The following is a 20,353-nucleotide window of genomic DNA, read 5'->3' on the forward strand; positions in this document are numbered from 1 at the left end:
AACCCAGCCTTTCTACGTGGACAATATTAAATAGTGGCTCAACTGCAATTGTGTTCCCGTGCTTATTTTTTCTTGATAATGTTGGTGTTTTCCAGACGATGAAAAGTATAATTTGTCATTATTTTTTCCTTTTAAGCTTGCATACCGCTTTTTATTTCCTTTTGCTAATTATGCGAGTAAGTTTGAACACGAAATGAATATCTGAGCTTTTTACCATCTGGCCATGATGGGAAAAGCCCGGCGACTTAGCCGCGGCCTTGTAATGTGTGACTGGGAGTTGCGGTGTTGTATCATGCACTGGGGATGGAATAGCGGGCGGGTTGGGCCTCGAGTTACATATCTCCCGCAATTTACCACAATCGCAGTTATAGTTATCATATTTCGCCGGCTTTTCACAGTTTTTCGCATTGCAAAACTTGCAAGCTAGCGGGCTATCAAGGTCTCCCCACTTGCAAATCTTCCAAGGTCCCGGAAACTTTTAAATTGTGTTTGTATATGCTAGAGGCAAACGTCATAATTCCCTTTAAGTGTTTGTCCTAGTAGTGCTGAGAATTCACATCTCAGACACTTTCCAAATATGCATATAGTTTGCAATCTTCAAACCCTCGTCATCTCTAAAAGCGCTTTAAGTTCTAAAGGGATTTAGAATCCCTAAACTCCAGTTGTTAACGAACTTTCATCGATCATCAACACCTCATCCGTATATATTTCTCTCGAGTTTTGAATTCTGCCTCTAGGTTCAATTGAAGACAACTGCCCGAGTTATTGCTTCTCGCCACAGGTAAGGGTGCATTACATATTGTTGCACCCTTGCTAGAGGTTTCATACACTTTCGTTTTATATTCAGACACAAATAAAGTATTGTTATATTGCTGTATATACGTTTTATACACATAATCAATTTTGATAAATAGGTTACCAGGTGTTATTCTGGAAATCTTAGCCTTTGTATGGCGATAATCAAATCAGATTCACGAAATATTGTTTAAGATAGTGTTATATCCGAACTTCTTATGAGACAATTCAGTGTAGTTTTAGTCAGTACAATCATTCATTGCGAATCAGGTGTCGAATGCGGAATCAAAATTGCCAACCATTCATAACATAATGGAAATGGAGATAACTCGTTTTCTCTTAGCATCAATTGAATGTTAAGTTAAGTTTGTAATGATACTTTTTAGCCTACTGCAGAGAAATTATTATTGAAGATGCGGGGATAAAACAACACACCTTACTTTCCATTTAAGTGTTTTTAAGGTTATGAATATAAGCGAAATTCACTTAGTGTGTTCTGTGATAGTCAAGGTCTTGTTTTCGTTGAAGTATTTAATTGAGTATCAAGGTACAATCATCTTTCTTATTGATAGTATTATAAGCATGGGATGGAATATCTCGGGCGCCTTCAGACTCTACGTATCGTTCACGCTACAGTGCTCTACGCGATTTTACAGGCCCATTTCAGCTGCTACTGCGCCAAGCTGACCTGGGTAATTAGCGAACAATCGGCTCGATTTACTTGAAAGCGTCGATGAAACATCCACTCAATATCGGAAATATTGCCACGAAATGATGTAGACTAAGCCGTTAAGTGACGCGGTCGACAATTGCGGTTTTTTTCTTGAATACTTCTTTGGCGAAGAGGTTACTAAACAACCACTGTCGCGGGAATTTCTAGAAGAGCATTCACTAATTACCAGTAAAGATATGCTGGATTTGTTTTAAATCCGATTTTCTTAGCATAAGCTGGCTCAGTGATTTTAATTTAAAACCCTGTGATTTATTGAGTATTTTTGTGGTGTGTGGAGGAGAACGCGTGCGTTTAATCACATGAGATTAAAATGGCGGGAAAATGCTTAAGACGGCTACTACTCTGAATATGTACAGATCCGAACAACGTGCAAAACCACACAAGCATGACAGCACAAGGCGAACGCGTGCTACAAATACACGAGAAACCTATCCAAATAGCCACCTTGAACTGTACAACTCTGCGCCCATCTCGTAAAAAACTCAAACCTGCAAAAATGTCCTGGGCTTCAAGAGAGCAATTTGTTTTTTTCGGGACCTGGAATATTTCCCACAGGTGGCCATATTCTTCACGTAGAACAAACACGACGGAACAAATTGGAATTAGCTGCATGCGGTGTGTTGTGAGGACCGTAATAATGCGAATGATTGCCTGACGCTTTCTGCTGAACAATGCCTTGTTTTGTTTTGAGTTATCGGCTCGAGAGCCTTAATTAGGCATCGTAGTAATACTCAAGTGTTTCAACTTAATTATTATTTCCACTAAGGTCATATAAAAAGTTGATCTTAGATTCTGAGATCTCGTATAAGTATACTTCTGTTCTTTTATCTTACATCTATGGGCCGTTAATATCTTAAATTTTGATTTTTTCCAAACAAATCGAGCCTAAATGCAATTGCCCCAATATTATTTCTCTTTTGGATCTTTGGCTCCCTTTACCATGAACTTGTCAATCTTCCACTTATCAAAACCCATCATTTATCCAAATGAAACACACTGCATTCTAGCAGGTTGCGTAGATGTAAGCGATAAATCTAATCAACGCCGTGGTGTTGTAATTTCGTGATGGTTGCTTTCGTTTAAAATGTTTGTATTTTTTATGAGAATGGATGTTTTTACAAATTCAATTAGAAAAGGAAGCAGACCACAGTTCTTTTTGAAGATCTTTTTTTAATTTTGAAATACTTTGATAGTAAGTATATACTTTGATTCATCAGCTCCTACCTTTTTTTTTTTTTTTCATTTTAAAAAAAAGGCGTCACCCCAGCACAAAATATGGCTCCAAAGTATGTGTTTCAACTTTTTTTTTTTTGCTCTTGATATACTTGTAACTTAAACTTGCTCCCATAAATTTCCGTGAAACTCAAACTAGCCAGCTTGATGTTCTCAATCTTTGTTAATGAGCCCTTGGAAAATGTATCAATTTTGCCTCTGGCTATAACCTACCACTCCCGCGTGCTCCTTTCATTCTCTCAAGTAGGAACATTAGCAAATACAGACAGCTATTTTTCTTCCAACCTCCACTTTTGTTGCGTGGCAACCACTGTGAGTCTAACTGTGCGTCTGTGTGCTCATAGTCGCCAGTTCTCTGTATTTAATCTTTATTGTATCTTCACTGAACTCGCGATAGAAATGTTGACTCTGTGAGTGAGCCGTGCTGCGTGGAGTTCAATTGGGCTGTGTCTTTGTGTGCGTTTTACAACTCGCCGATTCTCAGTAAATCTTTATTACTGGATCTCTTCACTGAATTCGCGATGAAAATGTTTAGTGTAGACGTGAGTAAGTCAATGAGCCGCTTTTCGTTGAATCGAATTAGGTCGGTGTACGTTTTACAACCCAGTAAATCTTTATTACTTGATCTCTTTACTGAACTCGCGATAGAAATGTCGAGTCTGTGAGTGAGAACGTAAGTGAGCCTTGCTTAGTGGAATTGAATTGAATTAACTCGCCTTATCTCTGTGTTTCTTTATTGGCTCTTTACTGATCTCGTGATCGAACTGCTGGTCCTGTGGGTCACACCGCGTGGGGCGTGTTAGCTCAATTCCTTACCGTATTAAACCTAGCTACCTGATCTTTGTGTCCTATTCTGCGTGCACAATAGCTCTTGAGAGGCCCCCCTATTACGGCGGCTCGTAAACTCACGAACCCATTCAAGATGACTATTAGCGTCGATTAGGAGTTCATCTCGCGCAAGCGCACGCAACAGTGTGGCCAGTTTCAGAAGAGTATTATCACTGGATACTAACTGTAGGGATACTTTATGACACCTATATTTAGACTCTTTGTTGGGTTCATTGGTAATATATCAGAAAACGTCGCGATCGTACCCTTTCTTTAAGGAGTTTCGATCCTTAGCAATCAATTTTAAATGAATCGATAAACTGACGCACATTGTTATTGCAAGAGGAGCTATAGTAGTTCCCATCGCGATAAACCTTTCTAGTCATTTCAGACCAAGTGACACGGAGTTCTAGAGTAAGTAATAATCTGTGGTTCTTTGTATAGTGCGCTTTTTAATATAGAATCCTTTCTGTTAGGAGATAATAGATTAGTCAGTTGTTCTTTCGTAATGTTTTCTGCAATTAATCGTATATCTCCCATGATCAATATCCGAAATATGTCTCAATCAAAATTCGTTCCTTAACCAGAATTATGAGTATGGACCACCTTGCATAACATAATCTCTTTACATTTTACATATTGAGATAGCTTTTGTGCCATTCCGCCAAGCGGTAGTAAACAATTCTTTTCGGAGTCCATTGAAATTATTTTATTAAAGAATATTATTAGTTCCATCTGTTAATCGGCTTACTAATGGCGGTTCTTAGTAACAAGTGCAAGGCGCATAGCCTTTATAGCATGCTCGAAGACCCAGCGGTCATCAAGGGTTCTTTCCAAAGACCATCAGATTCCAAACCGGTGGGATTATTTTGTGGCAAGGAGGAGCTAGATGCACGAGTATGTCTTTCTTCTTTAACCTTCTTCTTTCGCCTATTTTACTAGCTTAGCTTAGCCTTTAGTGTTTCTTATTTCAGTCATAGTCTTATGTAAATTTTATGCTCTATAGCCTCATGTCTGCTATTAGGTCAGAATTACCTGACAAGCCTTAACTTACCTTATTTGCTTACCCAATGTGCTCTTGAAGCCCATCTCTTACTTACCCATAATGCTCTTCAAGCTCATGTCTGGTGTCACTTATCATGCTCTTGAAGCCCATCTCCGATGCTATTACCCGTCATGCTTTTCAAGCCCATGTCTGGGCTCACTTACCCATAATGCTCATCAAGCCCATGTCTGGGCTCACTTACCCATAATGCTCATCAAGTCTGGTGTCACTTGTGATAGGCGCATGCCTTAGGTATCAGCAGACGCGATGCGTTTTGATTTAATTCTATTAAAACTCATCACTCGGCCGTTCCATCAGCGCCACACGCTTGCCGCCTTTAATGGCTATCCTCCTGGAATAACTGCCTTTTCAAGTCAATGTTTATTGTTTTTAAAGGGATCTTTAAGTAGTCGTTCATCAGCGGCGCGCGGGTAATGCTGATAGCACGACGAGTCTGGACACGGCTGCAACTTCACCTCAGGAAGTTAAAGACGCCGCCAAGTCCACGCCATCGTGTGCTTTACTGACGTTTAAAGCGCGTTTAAGAACGCACAAGTTTGTCCCCCTTTTAAAACTCTTTACACCCTCATCAAGATATAGATCCGCTTGGTCTGCAGCCATTGTTGGGCATTGCAGCTAGACCCTTTGCCTCCGGGTCTGCACAATATGGTTAATTGTGTTAAGCGCATCAAAGAGGGCGGAGCTAAGCCCTGCAGCCATGATTGACAGACACGTTTAATGATGAGTCGAAGTACCAAGATGATACACAACCCAGAAGTGATCTCCCTTCATGCTGCTTAAAGGTGTTGCCTTGGAGTTTTCTCTGGTTGGTGTTTTACCTGTAAATTCGGGTGTCTGTTAGCTGGAGCTAGGATCTTGAGTATTCTTTGGATGGCAGAGTAGCGTATGAAGGACTGAAGAACACTTCACCTTGCGATACTTATGTCGCCCGTCTCTACCTAATGTGACACACATCTTGCGACCTCGTCTCATCGCTCGCCGTTAAACGGGCTGTTGATCGGCAGGTTTGCGAGTCACTACCAAGGTGTGAGCGAGGTTATCTTCTAGCGTAAGGCGCGCTCGTGTGGATTGTCCCTGTAATAACGCCGAGGTTACTCATTAGAGGAGCCCTAATACCGCGCCGCCACACCAGTAAGCGATCGCACCCAAAGAGCCAAGATTTTTTCTGCTGGCTTGCAGCAAACTGGGCAACGATTGCGCACTCGGGAAGGCACTGCTTGGTAAGGGATTTGATATCCGTTGTTGCTAAATTGAGAACTCGTCAGAAAGGATAGTCTTCAGGTATAATCACGTCATAGTAAAGGGAGTGTTTAATTTTCCTGATAATACCTTGAAATGGACTCAAGGAATTGCAATCACTCATTGATCATGAAAAAGCCTCTTTTTGATAACAATACTGATACCTCTGTAAGTGTCGCAGATTGTGGTTCAGCGCTTGAATTTTACACGGTTTTTTTTTTTCTTGGATTTAAATTCTGCTTAGACTGCCATTTTTCTTCAGTGACGTGAAGCGATTGACGACAATTTTAATTGAGGGCTCTTTTCCTTCTTCAAATATTGTCATATATCTACCGGGCTGTGTATCGCTCCCATTCTAATAATAACAACGCAGTAATCCGCGCGTATGGGCGGATTACTTACGTTATCAGCACTACCCATCTCTACGAGCTTGATAGAGATAAGTACAGCCAGACTATGTACTACGAGCAATGGGTTCCGGCCTCAAGTCGCGAAAACACGAGATCGGAATACGATAACAGGGATAACAGTACTGCAACAAGCAAATCAACATTAGTCGTGCGCCTATTGCGGATTTAATAGATTACAAGAGATATCATCGTTTGATGGTCCACGGGCGGTTGAATATAGGCAGAATTTATGGACTTTGTAGAGTGTTTGTATCGTGCGTGGTAGCCCACCAACTCATGTCTGTGTTATTTGGAATCGCCCCAGCCCGGAATTCTCCCCGGAATGAGCATACGGATGGGCTAGGGGCCTTATAGTGTTAGTCTAACGGGATAGGCAGTGCGCTATCTCTGCTCATGTGACCATTTCATCATTGGCGCCTACTGATAATGCAGTGGCGTCCTTAGAACTATCCTAGAACTCAGAATTCGACACATTAGGTGTATCGCAGCTTGCGGGGCCTGACTTCAGCTTTTTCACTAAGGTAAGCCATAGTCAGCATGCTGCTGTTGCTGGATTGCCTTATCCGTTTATTTCAATGCGAGGGCAAGCCGGTATGCGGAATCTCCCTTTGAGTGGACTTTGAGAGTGATCGGAAATTTCTCCCTATGCTGTGTTTTAATTTGTGCGGGCATTAGATGAGCTAGCTCGAAGTTTCTCAATTCATTATTTTCACGATTTGCGTTTGTGGATAGAACAAACAGATGTCCTGCTTTGTACACTGTCTGATGGGGCAAAAAACACGATCACTACCGTTCGTAATGACTAAAACAAATATTGATGTATTTGGTTAGTTTATCACACCCTAACGTCTTAGTAAGAGCAATTTTTCGGCTAGAAAGTCGCTGGACCTTACCGGCTACAACTGCGAGAAGATTGCGGCTCCTCAACACGACACGAAGTCATGTCGCGAGCAGTTTAGCTCTAAAGTCGCGGTCATTTGCAGCGAGCTCCCTTCCTGTGTACTCTTGAAGGACGAACTCAAGTTGTGAATTCCTCAAATACCGACACCCCGAGAAGTAAAACCTGCTAATTGTCGCGCCTAAGTAGATCTTATTAGTACCATGAAATCACCAGAAAAAAACTCAGTACATGCCGCAAGCTTTGCTGATAACAACTCCTTCTCGCGCGGGAATGCACTCATAGGACAGTATCGGTAAGACGCCTAGGGCACAATGCCTATTTAGACAAAGCAATTCCTTATGTCTTAGGCTCTTCGGGCCCTTTAAAGTGTTACTAAAATGCTCATGTTTGTGTCATTTTAAATTATGCATCTGATTTTGATTTTTTAATCATAAGTATACACTATCGGAACCAAAACATCTTGTAACCGCAAAACCTCAGCACAATTCGCCCTTCCTTAATAACTAGAACCCGCAATATTTACTTCTTTAGTATATCCTTTTCTTCGACACGTTTTCCTGCTATGGGTGGTCTGAAAGTCTGCAGAGTTTTGGAGTTTGGACCTTTTTTTCTAAGGTGAAAATAGGATCAATGTCTGTGGATATTTAATTATGTGCTACAGATCAAAGGTTTTCTTCATCCATTTAGTTTGACAAGCTTTTAGACAAGCCTAGTTCCGCCTGAGGTGTTGTTGTTATTTTGAGCAGGCGAAAGAAAGAGACTATAGAATGCAAGTGGGTGGCGTAATCTAGTTGCTAATGAGGAGAGCTTCTCATGTAACCTCGAAAAACAATACAGAGCTCTTAGAGGGATTTAATTGAATCTTGAGACCCAATCATGCTCTTTCCTGAACTAAAAAAATCCGGTTAAGTCCGCCTAAAAATAGGTCTCAAATTCTCTGAAATCTCTCTTAAGTTTTTACAAATTTCCGAAATAGTCTAGCAAAGACGGAAGAAGTATGCGAGAGGACTAAATGTTGCGTCTTAGGGTAGCATTTTTATTGCAAATACAGCGAAGTTTACAGGAATAACACAGATTAATCTAGTGGACAGCTCGCGCACGTGGCAAGTAGCCAGTTCATGCTGTCCAACTCGCTCCAGAGCATGCATTAATCCGAACCTCGGCCCGACCCATGTTTATCATTGAGCTTAGCTTTAAACTGTCCATTCATATTTTTATGTCTTGATAACAAGCTGGGCTCACCTGAGGCGTTCAAGCTGAACTATAATAATACAAACGTAATAGAACTGATAATGTGTCGATTTACTGTTTACCCGCCCAAATTACAGCTCGCGGGACTTGGCAAGATGCTGTTCTTGAACGTCGCTAACAGCTAACTAAGCTAAAACATCACTTTCCTGTCAGCTGGACCATGACGGCGCGCGAATAAAATAAACAACATATAGACTAGAATTCGTAGAACTCTAGGGTACTATTCAATTAAAAGATAATGACGATTCCTTCCTGTTTGTTCAATAAGGTTGCAAATTTAGATCGTTGTATCGCTGTTATACGACTTGTAATGCAAAGGTTTCATTCTTGGGACTGTAGGTAACTTCAGCTGAAAAGTTGCTGCTTTTAAAAATATCTTCGTGTTTGTACTTGCACAAGTTGATTGGTCGAAGAACGCGACCCGTGCGTTGCAATTCGTTGTACGTTTTTTTTTTTTGCGCGGTTTTTCACGTGAGCCTGTGACTTCAATAGACCGTTGAGTTGTGCTGACCCCAATGTACTGCAGTTTACCCGCGTGGATTTGCCAAGTGCTTTACCTACAGGACCGAATTCCTCCCGGGTTTCGATCATGTTTATATTGTAGTCAGAGATGTTAGCGGGCTTTCGGTAACTCGAGTAATGAAATCTATATACGGCACCTCTCATTCCGGCGCGTGGCACATCAATAAATGCGCACTTTGCTTCTGGTATCGTTTTTCCTCCACACTCGAGTGAACAATACGATAAAGTTGCTAGCCATGTCAACGCCAAACAATTTCTGTGGCTCAAGATCGACTACAAAATATGTATAGTTTATTTAATGAGATTAGCGCGCCAAATTTCCACGCAGGATCCCCTTTGGAGTTTCTTGAGGGTGTAAATCTCCGAGTTTAATTAAAGTTGTAAAGGAGATTGACGTACGGGAGTGAGTGATACCACTGGGGAATCGTATGTTTGTTTTAGAGTTTATCTCCAAAGGCAGCACGCGTCAGAGAGCTTCCGATGACTTTCAACTCGTGTCAGCCCCGGCGAATCGCAAATATACCAACGTTCAACCTCCAAGTTCCGATAGAGAAAAAGAGTTCGTAACGCTATTAATGGACCCTGCCGCGCGGCCATATGGTACTCGTTTTAGCCCGCTTTGTGTCTTGGCGCTGTAAATCCATTTATTTGTTTAGAGTTGATGTTGATGGTCTCGAGTCTGCCGGCCCGGGTGGTCTTATTCATGCTCGGACTTCGAGTGTTTTCTTCGATCTGGATTCGCGGACGATTTGGACTCGGCGCTATTGTTATACAAGCTCGAGCATGATTGAACAGCAGTTTTGGGAAAGCCATTTTAGCTCGCTCCCACGCCGCTCAGTGGAGTGTGTCATTTTGCGCTGTGTTGTAAGTAGCACCCTTGACCCTACGTCTGTAACAAACGTGTAGGCAAGTCTAAACGTATGCTATACCCGCGACAACTTAGCGAGTTAGGGAAGCTCTATGTGAGCGCGGCTTGGGGTCTCCGTACCTCGCACAGTCGCCGATTCATCGGTCAATGAATTACTTCAATCAATGAGTAGTCATCCTGATTATGGTGCGAGATTAGCATGCTGGAAGGCTAGCAGTAGTTGTCCGCTAACGCTCGACCCGGCCAGTCTTGGAACAACAGCGGATGGGGCTGTAAACATGGGGCACTGTTCTTAGTAGTAGCGCGATCCTTGAGTCGATTTCAAGTAAGTACGGTGATACACATGGCTTTAGGGCCCGTGGTGTGAATAGCACAACAAACTTTAAACAACAATGCCAAAGTATACAAAACTCCCCGAAAGCCTGGTCCTGCGGTTATCGACTGGATCTTAACTCTTGGATGATCTCGGGAGAAACACTGCTGTATCCTCTAGTGCGTTGCTCAACCTGTCCGGGTGTAATTCTGATAACTCTTGATTAGACCAGGAGAATGAATTGAATTCTTTGCAGTGATAGCGCTGGGTATGATAACGATACCCATACAAGCGTGTCGATGGGGGAATGAGCCCGACCTACCAAATCACCCGTAAAGCTTTTACTCTTTCAGGATAGTTTCGTCATTTAATGTAATATAACTGCAGACTAAACTGCCCGTATAATTGCTCCTATTGCATTCTGTCGATCACAGCGCGAAAATGCCAGAGGGATAAACCCACCGATCTATGACCCAGCAATTTGCTTATCGCAGCCGTGATGTTAGTGAGAAACGCGAAGTATTTGTGCTGAAACACTACGAAATGAATAGGATATAAAACAAAAGAGCTAAAGAGCTTTTGTAAAAAAAAAAAAAAGCTTTGAAATTTGAGGCCGGAGTTAACGATAAGTGTGAATCAGTCCTTTTCTCTACACAAAGGCTTTCGCGCTTATAATAACAAAAGCTCCCTTAGCTGCTTTGAGCTAACCAGTCAATAGGAAGTCATCGCCCAAGTCAGATCGTAGATTGCAGAAATCTCTGACTCGCGGATTGTTTACCGGTATTTCCGGATAAAATCAGTTGTCAAAAATCTTGGATTTCGCGGGGAATACTCGGTCGTTGCGCGACCCCGTTGTCGTCAAGCCCAGAGCGTGCTAATTGAAGGGTTAGCAGCGAACCTGCAAGGCCATCACATTCTAGTGATCCCACGTAATACTCCCTTGATGTCACACCAGTCGAAACGCGCCTGTGCATGTCTAGCGTAAAGCCGCGATCTTTCTGTCACAAAGTCACGGTCGCACTCACTCCGCTTCCTTGCATTCGTCCTTGGCAATCGCCAGAGGTAACACCGCAAGTTTAGTGTTACATTCCGCCGTAACCCTCACTGTACGCTTCACGCAGATGATGAAGGGATAGTTTAGATGGACTTAAAGCGAAGCTGTAATTTTTATCCCGATACATCAGTGTGATTTTAACAAACCGCGAGTGCAGATATTCATCGAAAACTTCACCGTGGCCGGGCCTAGGGTTTTTATTCAATGTAGGAAGTGATGTTAGGATTTCTCGACACCAGGCCTAGTGTAAGTGACCCCAGCCAGACTTATCGCCGCTCACCGGGATTGCAACTAACCGTCTCTTTCTCGTTTGCAGTGTAACATCGTCTAGGAGGATCGGCATAACACTCTCTGCGAAAGTCCCTCGGCGTCGGCTATAGGCTAATGCAGCTACTACCACTCCAGCCATCACGTCCCCATGTCTCAGCATCTGGCCGATTGCTACAGTCTTTCCTGACGCTTACACTGGTTTTCATACTTTTTCCACCGCATGTAAGTAAAACCTCCTCGTGACTATTTATCCAAACTCTTTCCTCATCCTCTTAAGGCCACTGATAGCGCGCTGTTTGTTTTTCGTTGTTTTGTTTTCGCTGCGAATCGAGCTGAAACTTTCTCCTGTTAGCGCGGTTTTTTGTTGCGGCTATGTTTGGATCTCCGCTAATGACCAGATTCCGAGGCCAAATTCCCACGCCACCATTTGATCCGGGGTGTCACATCAGCGCTGAGCCAAATACTAAAAACAATGTCGCATGTGTATTTCTCCGCGGCGAGGGGGGATTTCTTGGTTCATGTGAAAAGCTCCAAGACAGCAGGATGCGAAATCCACAGAGGATCATACATTCAGACGAGGATTTAGAACAGGAAAAACTCACTTAGACCAGCGCTGCAGTTTTTTTTTTCTGTTATTGTCACGCGCAGAAAATTAGCGCATGTTTTCACTATGATCAAATAAGCCCAACACGTCAAACACAAAGTTTTACGCTTGTTTAAAATAATACATGTTTATTCTTTACCAGTGCTTTGTTTACGGTTTTTCTAAAATATATATAGAAATATGATTAACAATTTTGAATAGAATGTCCCTTCAAGTAGGTATTTCTCTGATCAAACGAGAGATAACGACGGGATTGCGTCACTGTTAGGGTCGTGGTAGACCGTGAGAGAGGTGTTCTCTGCTAAGTAGCAAAACACATGTTGTCAGAGAGGTCCCGCTGCGCGAAACTAGCTCTACGGACGTCTATACCACTCTGCGTAGCCTCGGATCGGATTGTGCGTGTGGCCGGTTAGGTCTCTTTTTGTTTATCGCAATTCCGATAACGCTGACCTTAAGAAAAGTTACGCTGAATTTCTCACATCGCGGTTTTGTAACACTACGTGCTGAATCCATTGTTTTGGTGTTGTTGTTTGGGCAATTGATTTGTTTGTCTATTGAAACGCTCAGTTGTACTTCATAAAAGCAATTTTGACAGTTTGAATGGATGACACATCCGCTGTGAATTTCTATTTTCGCAATCCGTGGAAGTAAAAAAACTTTGCGCTATTAGTCTGTGAAAATGTTGAATTCCTCGAATCGCCGAGAGAACGTAGTAGACGATAAAACGATGGACTCTGTCCGGTTTTGTATCATACCATCATCGGTACGTATCGATGGTATCAGACGCTGATGAATTTGCTTTGCATGCACACTCGTCACCAACACGCGCTCGAAAAACGCTAAAAAAAATATCAACTCTCGTGTCTCTATTTGACCATTATGTCGGCCCATTTAGCAAGAGCTAAAGGCTTAAAATCCAGCTCTTGCACGCATCACACTTCGTCACTTCTGCTTTCTTTCGTTCCGCGGAGTTTCCGATTTCATAGAAAAAATTCCTAACTATTTCAGCGTTATCGGGTTTTGGGGAAATTAATTTCTGCCTGGATCACTCGAAAACCTTGGGTTTTTATGTCATCGGTTCGTTGTGCATAACAAAGTAGACACTAGAATCTTTCTTTCGCGTTATCGCTTGCAATTGAGAATCAAAAAAAGATAAAAGTTGAAGATTTTGTTCCGGTTGTTGTGTTGTGGCCGTATTCACCTACGGGTCATTTAAGCCAAATCTTGCAATGTGAGTGGAACCGTTTAACCTTGTATTAACCCTAATAAGCAAGAAAACGAAACCAGAGCAAAGATCCCGTAAAGTCTGCAAACCTTCGATTAACGTCTTGAGATCTCGTCGGATGAGCTTCTTCACGAAAACAGACAAAGTAACGCAATTCCACCCTTTTTCTTAATCTCCCGTGCCGAGTGCCCTATTACGAATTAAAACAATACAAAGCTAGACGGTCTATACTCCGATTTACCCGGTCAATACATGTCGTCATCCGGTCCATAATTTTGTTATTATTGGTTTTAGTTCCGTCTCCGGGTAAAACAAGCCGACGCTTGGAATAGGATATCCGGTCCATGGCTCATGTCTGATGCGAGATATTATATAGGATCCATACAATATATTGTTATTACTGGTGTGGGCATCTGTCACAGTGCTTTGAAATGATGCGGGTAGTCATTTTGTGTCGGCCCTTAACAGAACAAGGCAATGTCATTCAGAAAGCAAATCTAGATTAGGAACGTGTTTAGAAATATACGCTTTTTGTAGTAAACTGTGTCTTCGAAAGCCGAATTGACCCTTCGCTTTCACAGGCAAAGCAATGACCCGGTAGCTGTATAATAACCCGGTACCTGTATAATGTCCGATTGGGTACACCTCGTGGGAAAAACTGATGCTACTGCAACAAATATCATGGCGATGCCTTAACTAACAAAACTATAATTGTCATTCGAGCATGTCCTCTTTTAAAAATTAGGCGTGTGAACTTGTTTTAGGTACGATCACACGACTCTTGCGAAAACTACCAAAATGTGTCTACGGACATTCAGGCATATTTGGAAGATTCGAGGAACTTTTCAGTGTCTGAAGAATAATAGTGCCAATTATCGAATTTGGTTGTTAGACGCGCACAAATATCCGGGAACTCTCAAAAGCGGGATAACTGCGCGCTAGAAGTCTCGATGGACAAAAATATCGTATTTTTATGTTGTTTAGTGTTTTCGTTAAGAACATATTCAGCCTTAAAATGTCCCAAAAATAAGAACGGCCCAGCCTCAACTGAAAATTAGACGTTTTTATATAAAAAAGTGTATTCTTTTTGTGGGACTGCACAACGACAGAGTTATTTGGCCTTATTTAATAGACTTCACTGTTCTTGTCAGGTCGCCGGGCAAGGCGTGTTCGAGGTAAAACTGCGTCGAGTGTGGAATCCGGGCGGGCGTAACTTCACTCGTCAGTGCTGCAGTGGGATGGAAGTGGACGGAAAGTGCGCCCTACCGTGCCGGACATACGTCCGGGCCTGCTTAAGGCAGTACAGCCCCGGACACCCGACCGACTGCACTTTTGGGAACATGCTCACCTCTGAACTCGGACAGGACTCATTCACTGCACCACGCGACCATGTCATCCGGTTTGACATAGCGTCTAGCTGGCCGGTAAGCACACCCCCCTTCTTTTCCCCTCCCTTCCTCAGTTCCCCCCTCTTCATTTGAGGCAGAGGCCTTGCTCCGCCCAGATCTTCTGAACAAGTCTCAGGACCCTTGTAGCTTCCATAGATATATAGCAGTGATAGACATGTAGCAGTGTGATTTGCGTTTTTGTTAATCCCTGGCATAATGCGTGATAAATGTAACATTAATCCTTCATAGCTGATCATACGGCCACGGTACACGCCTCGGGCAAATGTATTTACTGATACTCTAAGCGGGGCTAATTTCCCTGGTGTGTTTACTTTATGCTTTTCGCGCTTAATCGAATATGAACTTGAGTTAGTCTCCTCAGTTTCATTGTACGCATGGTCCTTTTTTCGCGCTATTATTCATGTTTTGTTTTCTGTCATAGGGCTCATTCTCGATGATTGTAGAACTGCGCTCTTTAGGTGAGTTGTTTCCATGCACTCCATGGCCTTTGCATATATATGATTCAACAGTCACTTGGCTTAAATTATCGTCTTTATTCATCCTTCTTTTAAAATGGCCAAGCATGCGAAAGTGTTCGTATTGAGAAAGCGGCTGTTCAGTGTGGTTTTATAAGACGAATTATTTTTCTTATGCGTTAGAGTAATAGGCTAAACCTTTGGTAGGTAAATGAACTAGTCGCTTAAGATTGTGTCGTCACGTGGTGATATACCACTATAGTATACTTGTATTTAAAGTCGTTGTACGTCTGTGCATGGACCTGGCGTCATTACAATCGCATCTGTGTTGGCGCGCGCATTGCTCGGTGCTTGGCACACTTATCAGCCCTTATCGCACTTCTGCAGTTATCATATTCACCTCAAGGGCGGTATCGCCTGATGTCCACCTCAGATGGGTCCAATCATCATGAAAACTAATCGTACTTTAGGATAAAGCACTTACTATAAGCACTTAAGCCATGCTGGTGTTGAGAATTACTAGCTATTTACTCGGAGGTCTCTCTGATTATTTGCGCCTTCGAAGTCCTCATTGGTAGCTATGTTTGTACTGGAAAAATACCAGATGTTATTACTGTGGTGCTTACGCGCAGCGCGTGCGTGCCCCTGGTCTAAGTACACTACGAGATAAGTACCTAAAGTGGACTTAAGATATAGCGCCTCGCGTGCACAACCGATACTGCTTTAAGTGGATAAACACAGTTTGTTTATTCTAAGGCGCTTTGCATTAAGGCGCGCAATTTGTTCTTTGTAGAGGGCGATACTTGAGTCATATTGCTTTGAGGTGTTAACGTAAGATTTTTTACCGCACTTTGTTTTGGAGGCTTGCGTCAAGGCACAAACATTTTGACTAAGTGCAGATCTTTAAGGCTTAGAAGCCGATACATGATTTCCCCATTGTTTGGTATTGATAACATAAGAGTGTGACTAATGTGGACTATTCGGGCGAGGCGAGGGGGCAATCGTTACTCATTAGCGCCTGATAAGCTCAAAACTTCTTATCCTCTCGGTATTCGCACGATACATCGCTATCGCGTTCGCCCACGGTGGTCTAGTGGGTCTAGTATACAGCCTAAGAGATAACTGATATAGCTGCTGCCAAGGGATCCGCTTGTCCCTCATCGGAAGTGAATATAGATCGACTAGGATAACACAGTTCCTGCTGCATTCACTTCATACCTTTGGATCCAGCTATGGGACGCGTATCACGTCTAAAAAATAACGGCAGGGGATCGTTCAGATAAGGGCATGGTCTGGGATGTCAGGAAGAAAGAGTTAAGAAAATGAATCCCAAAAAAAGCCATATGGAGATATGACATATGAAGGAATTATTTGTAGCTCTTAAGTAAAGACTTTATACCATGCGTGCATTCTTTGTTTTTTTTTTTTTTGTTTTTTTTTACTATTTTAGAACATCTCTGATGTTTTTTTATTAGTTACCCTGATAATGTAGTTGGCAAGTCCTTTCGAGCTCCGACAAGTATTTTTATAGTTTCATATACAGGCGTTTACTTGGTGGTTTTACATAAAAAATGCATCTTTACATATTTGGACGCGCAAGAAGTACAAAAATACCCGCCCTGTTGCGACTTCTAAGATATAACTAAAAGAGTTCCTGTGCGGAATCTCGCGTGCCAAAACTTCAATTCGAACCACTTTATTAATGTGATAATCGTCAGGTAATCGAGAATCAAAATGCACAAAAGACAATAAGCAATAGGATTACTATCGGGAATATCGAGGCGTGTCAAAAAGCCCTGATAAGGACGACTCGAGACGCAGAAGAGGGTGATCTGTCCGTGAGAGGTGCGCGAGTGGTCAAGCTGATAACATCTAATCCATCACAGGGCGGTGCTTGAGTACTCGGCTTATCGCGATAGAACTCGCCTTCTGGATCATATCCTCATCGCAACAAGCGCATGTCTGCTAATGCCTGACCTCAATCATGAGTTTGCAACATCGGCTCTTGATTGTGCTCTTTTTTGGTCAAACGTTCTAATCACATAGTCTGATCAAACGTTCTAATCACATGCTCTGATCAAACGTTCTTATCACATGTTCCGATTAAAGGTTCTAATCGTACGTTCTGATCAAACGTTCTATACACATACACTGATCCAATATTATGAGTAAAAGTATTTGTCTCCTTGCTTTGGCTATACACACGCTTCCATCGCATGCTTTATTTCCTGTTCTCACCACATTTCCATTTTTAAGTTAAGTGTTTAAAAGTATGTATGTGAGGACAGCCTCAATGTCCTAATTTTTATTTATTCTTGCCCCAGTAAAGTGCCCAACATGTGTGTTTAGCATCGCCATCATAAGCCAATGTGTGTCTGCAGATAACAAATTGTCTGAGCCAACAAGCGTTGACAGACATGGCCAGCGGAGGCCCCTGTACAGACCGGTCCCTATTCCATATAAATATCATTAGGCACTGTTATTGTTTATTCACGCGCATGTTACGCATGTTATCGTGATAAGGTACCTCCATTAAGTACTACAAACAAACATCCTTTTAATGAGTTTCTTATCTCTAGACGAGGAAATCCCTTTGTTTATTTTACAACTTGTATCGATCAGTCACGATATCCCGCCAAATTTGTGCTGCTATTTTTATTTCATTCTTCGTTGCCTGGCTTCACTGCGGCTTGTGCCAAAAAGTCTAATTGAAGATACATCCATGTAGCACAGTGCTCTTTCATTTGACTCAGTTAATCTGAAGGTAATAAAAGAGGTGTTGTTACAAACCCATAATTACTGAAGTTGTTGATACACAAGCATAAATAGCGATGAAGTAAGAATTCTACTTACTAAACCCATAATTGCTACTACTAGGAAGCCAGCATGACATTAGCAGATGCATTGCATTTTAAACAATAGAACATAAATAGGCCTGTTACTCGTTAGATAACCGTGATTACTACTACTCGGAAACCAGCACAATTTGATGTGACGCACTATAGTAAAAACGTAATTGCCACCTCGCAGTTGCACAATGGGATCACGTTGGTTAGCGGGGTCAGACCACAGGAACAATCACTTACCAAGATGTGGGTTTGAGTCGTTTTGAAAAAGCACATTCAGAAGTAATATCCGGCCATTTTACTCGCATTCTAGCCAGCCGGAAAGTCTGGCCAGGAGAATAAATCCAATTTAGACTCTTCCTTGAGCGTAGAGCAAGGAGTCGAATGTCTGCCTCGTGTGTGTCTTTTAAAGAGGTGGTTACGTTGATTGGAAAGCATTAGAAGAGTGGCGCTAAATATGTGTACATTTTTCTCTCAAACTTTCACTCACAGGGCTTCTTCCATTCACTACTAAAGTCTTTGGAATATGTCCGTGAGGTCTCCTTATACATACCTAATAGATCCATATGAGCATTTACTAACATATCATTTCCTTGTTTGTAGAACCCGGTGGTTTGATAGCGCGGACGGAAATAAGAAGGGAAACTTTTTTTCCTGGAAAACTTTGGGCAAACACAAGCCACATAGGTGTGTCATCGAACTTTAGCTTGTCATTCCGTATGGTCTGCAATCCCAACCAGTACGGTGATTCCTGCTCGAAGTTTTGCGAACCACGTGATGATAAATTTGGTCACATGACGTGTGACGCGAACGGAACGCATGTCTGCTTACCAGGCTGGCAGGGACTTCCTTACTGCACAACTCGTAAGTACTAGCCGTTGCGTTACCAAACTGAAAGTGTTGCGTTACCAACAAAACCAGTGCGTTAGTAAACCGAATCCGTTGCGTTAGGTTAATGGAGTGATTGGGGATTAGGTTAGCAAATAAACTTATATAAGCAAGATAAAACATGTTGCGTCGTCAAAAAACCTTTCTAAGCACGTTGCATAACAAAACTAGCCAGGTTACGTTGTCGCGACTGCCACTCATAGATTGTGTTCTCCTTTGTCGGGACTGCCACTCATAGATTGTGTTCTCCTTTGTCGCGACTGCCACTCATAGATTGTGTTCTCCTTTGTTGCGTTTCAGCTGTTTGTAGTAAAAGCTGCAGACCAAATGGAAACTGCGTCAGCCCAGATAGATGCAGGTGAATGCCTCTATTACTTGTTACATCACTTAACATTGTCATTTCCCGTCATTATTAGCCTATTTAACGTCACTTTACTTCATTATCAGTCTATGTGGCGTCATCTTCACCTATCATGGAGTCATCACTCCCCTATTTAACTTCATCTTTAACGTGCGCGGCACATAATAAAGTGTTACCATCTTAACAGGGTCATGGCACCCTTATGACACAATCTTCCCCCTACATATCATGACGTGGTCATGACGTGAACCCTACCATATCCCTGTCATTACCCCACGTGACACCAGCTCTACCTTAAATGACTCCACCCTTGCCATACATAGCCTTATTAGTACATTAATAGGCGTCAATATCGACTTACTGTTTTCTTGCGTATGGCTTTGCAGTTGCCAAGGTGGCTGGACAGGTCCCCAGTGTAATCAGTGCGTGCCCCACCCGGCCTGCGTGCACGGGACGTGTAACAAGCCTTTTGATTGCATCTGTACGCCTGGATGGGGAAGCTTGTACTGCGACTTGGGTAAGAGACCGCCGATTGTGGCCCTCTGTCGGCCGCCATTTTGTCATCCTAGCCAAGATCCAATTGTGAAAAACCATTCATTTCCATTGTTAAGACGACCTCCATCCTCACTCCCTTCTCGTTAAAAAAAGTGTTCTTTTGTTGCTTAGCTGCAATTTGTTTGTCATTGACTTGTAGAATTGGACTACTGTGGTCGCAACAATCCTTGTATAAATGGTGCATCGTGCAAAAACACAAATCCAGGACAGTACAAGTGCATCTGTAAGCCAGGATACACCGGCATCAACTGTCAACATGGCAAGTACAAGAGCATCGTTATATTAAGGGATCGATGTCGCTAGTCTAACGTTCCTAGTTGGGTTTTAACCGAAATGTTGTTGTTTTTTGTTTCTTCAGAATTAAATGAATGTGATAGTAGTCCTTGCCAAAACGGGGGGATGTGCAAGGTGAGGTGCTTTTGGCCATTTCATCATCACAATCATAATAATTATCAGTATTTTTATTAACATATTCCATTATCACCATGATCTCGTTTTTGTCATTTTCGTCATCATCAGTTGTCATC

The 20,353-nt window shown here is 42.4% G+C and overlaps 1 protein-coding gene and 1 long non-coding RNA gene across 13 annotated transcripts in view; one reads left to right on the forward strand and one right to left on the reverse strand.

Moving 5' to 3' along the window:
- LOC5516035 (delta-like protein 1) overlaps positions 1-20,353 on the forward strand; it is a 35,265-nt gene that overhangs the window by 9,934 nt on the left and 4,978 nt on the right. For 5 of the 12 annotated variants that reach the window (XM_048730699.1, XM_048730698.1, XM_048730708.1 and 2 more), the window contains exons 2-9: positions 11,530-11,705; positions 14,464-14,736; positions 15,143-15,179; positions 18,626-18,886; positions 19,211-19,268; positions 19,658-19,788; positions 19,966-20,085; positions 20,185-20,234. In XM_048730699.1, the coding sequence (XP_048586656.1) occupies positions 11,598-11,705; positions 14,464-14,736; positions 15,143-15,179; positions 18,626-18,886; positions 19,211-19,268; positions 19,658-19,788; positions 19,966-20,085; positions 20,185-20,234 (1,038 nt within the window). In that variant the 5' untranslated portion in view covers positions 11,530-11,597. The other 7 variants (XM_048730702.1, XM_048730703.1, XM_048730706.1 and 4 more) reach the window with 7 other exon arrangements.
- On the reverse strand, positions 17,738-18,532 carry LOC116614458. The gene is made up of 2 exons (XR_004294533.2): positions 18,263-18,532; positions 17,738-17,934 (listed from the first exon to the last, which is right to left on the reverse strand). It is a non-coding gene; the product is annotated as an uncharacterized LOC116614458 (long non-coding RNA).

The sequence above is a fragment of the Nematostella vectensis genome, chromosome 7 (assembly GCF_932526225.1).
Source record: "Nematostella vectensis chromosome 7, jaNemVect1.1, whole genome shotgun sequence".
Taxonomy (NCBI): Eukaryota; Metazoa; Cnidaria; class Anthozoa; order Actiniaria; family Edwardsiidae; genus Nematostella; species Nematostella vectensis.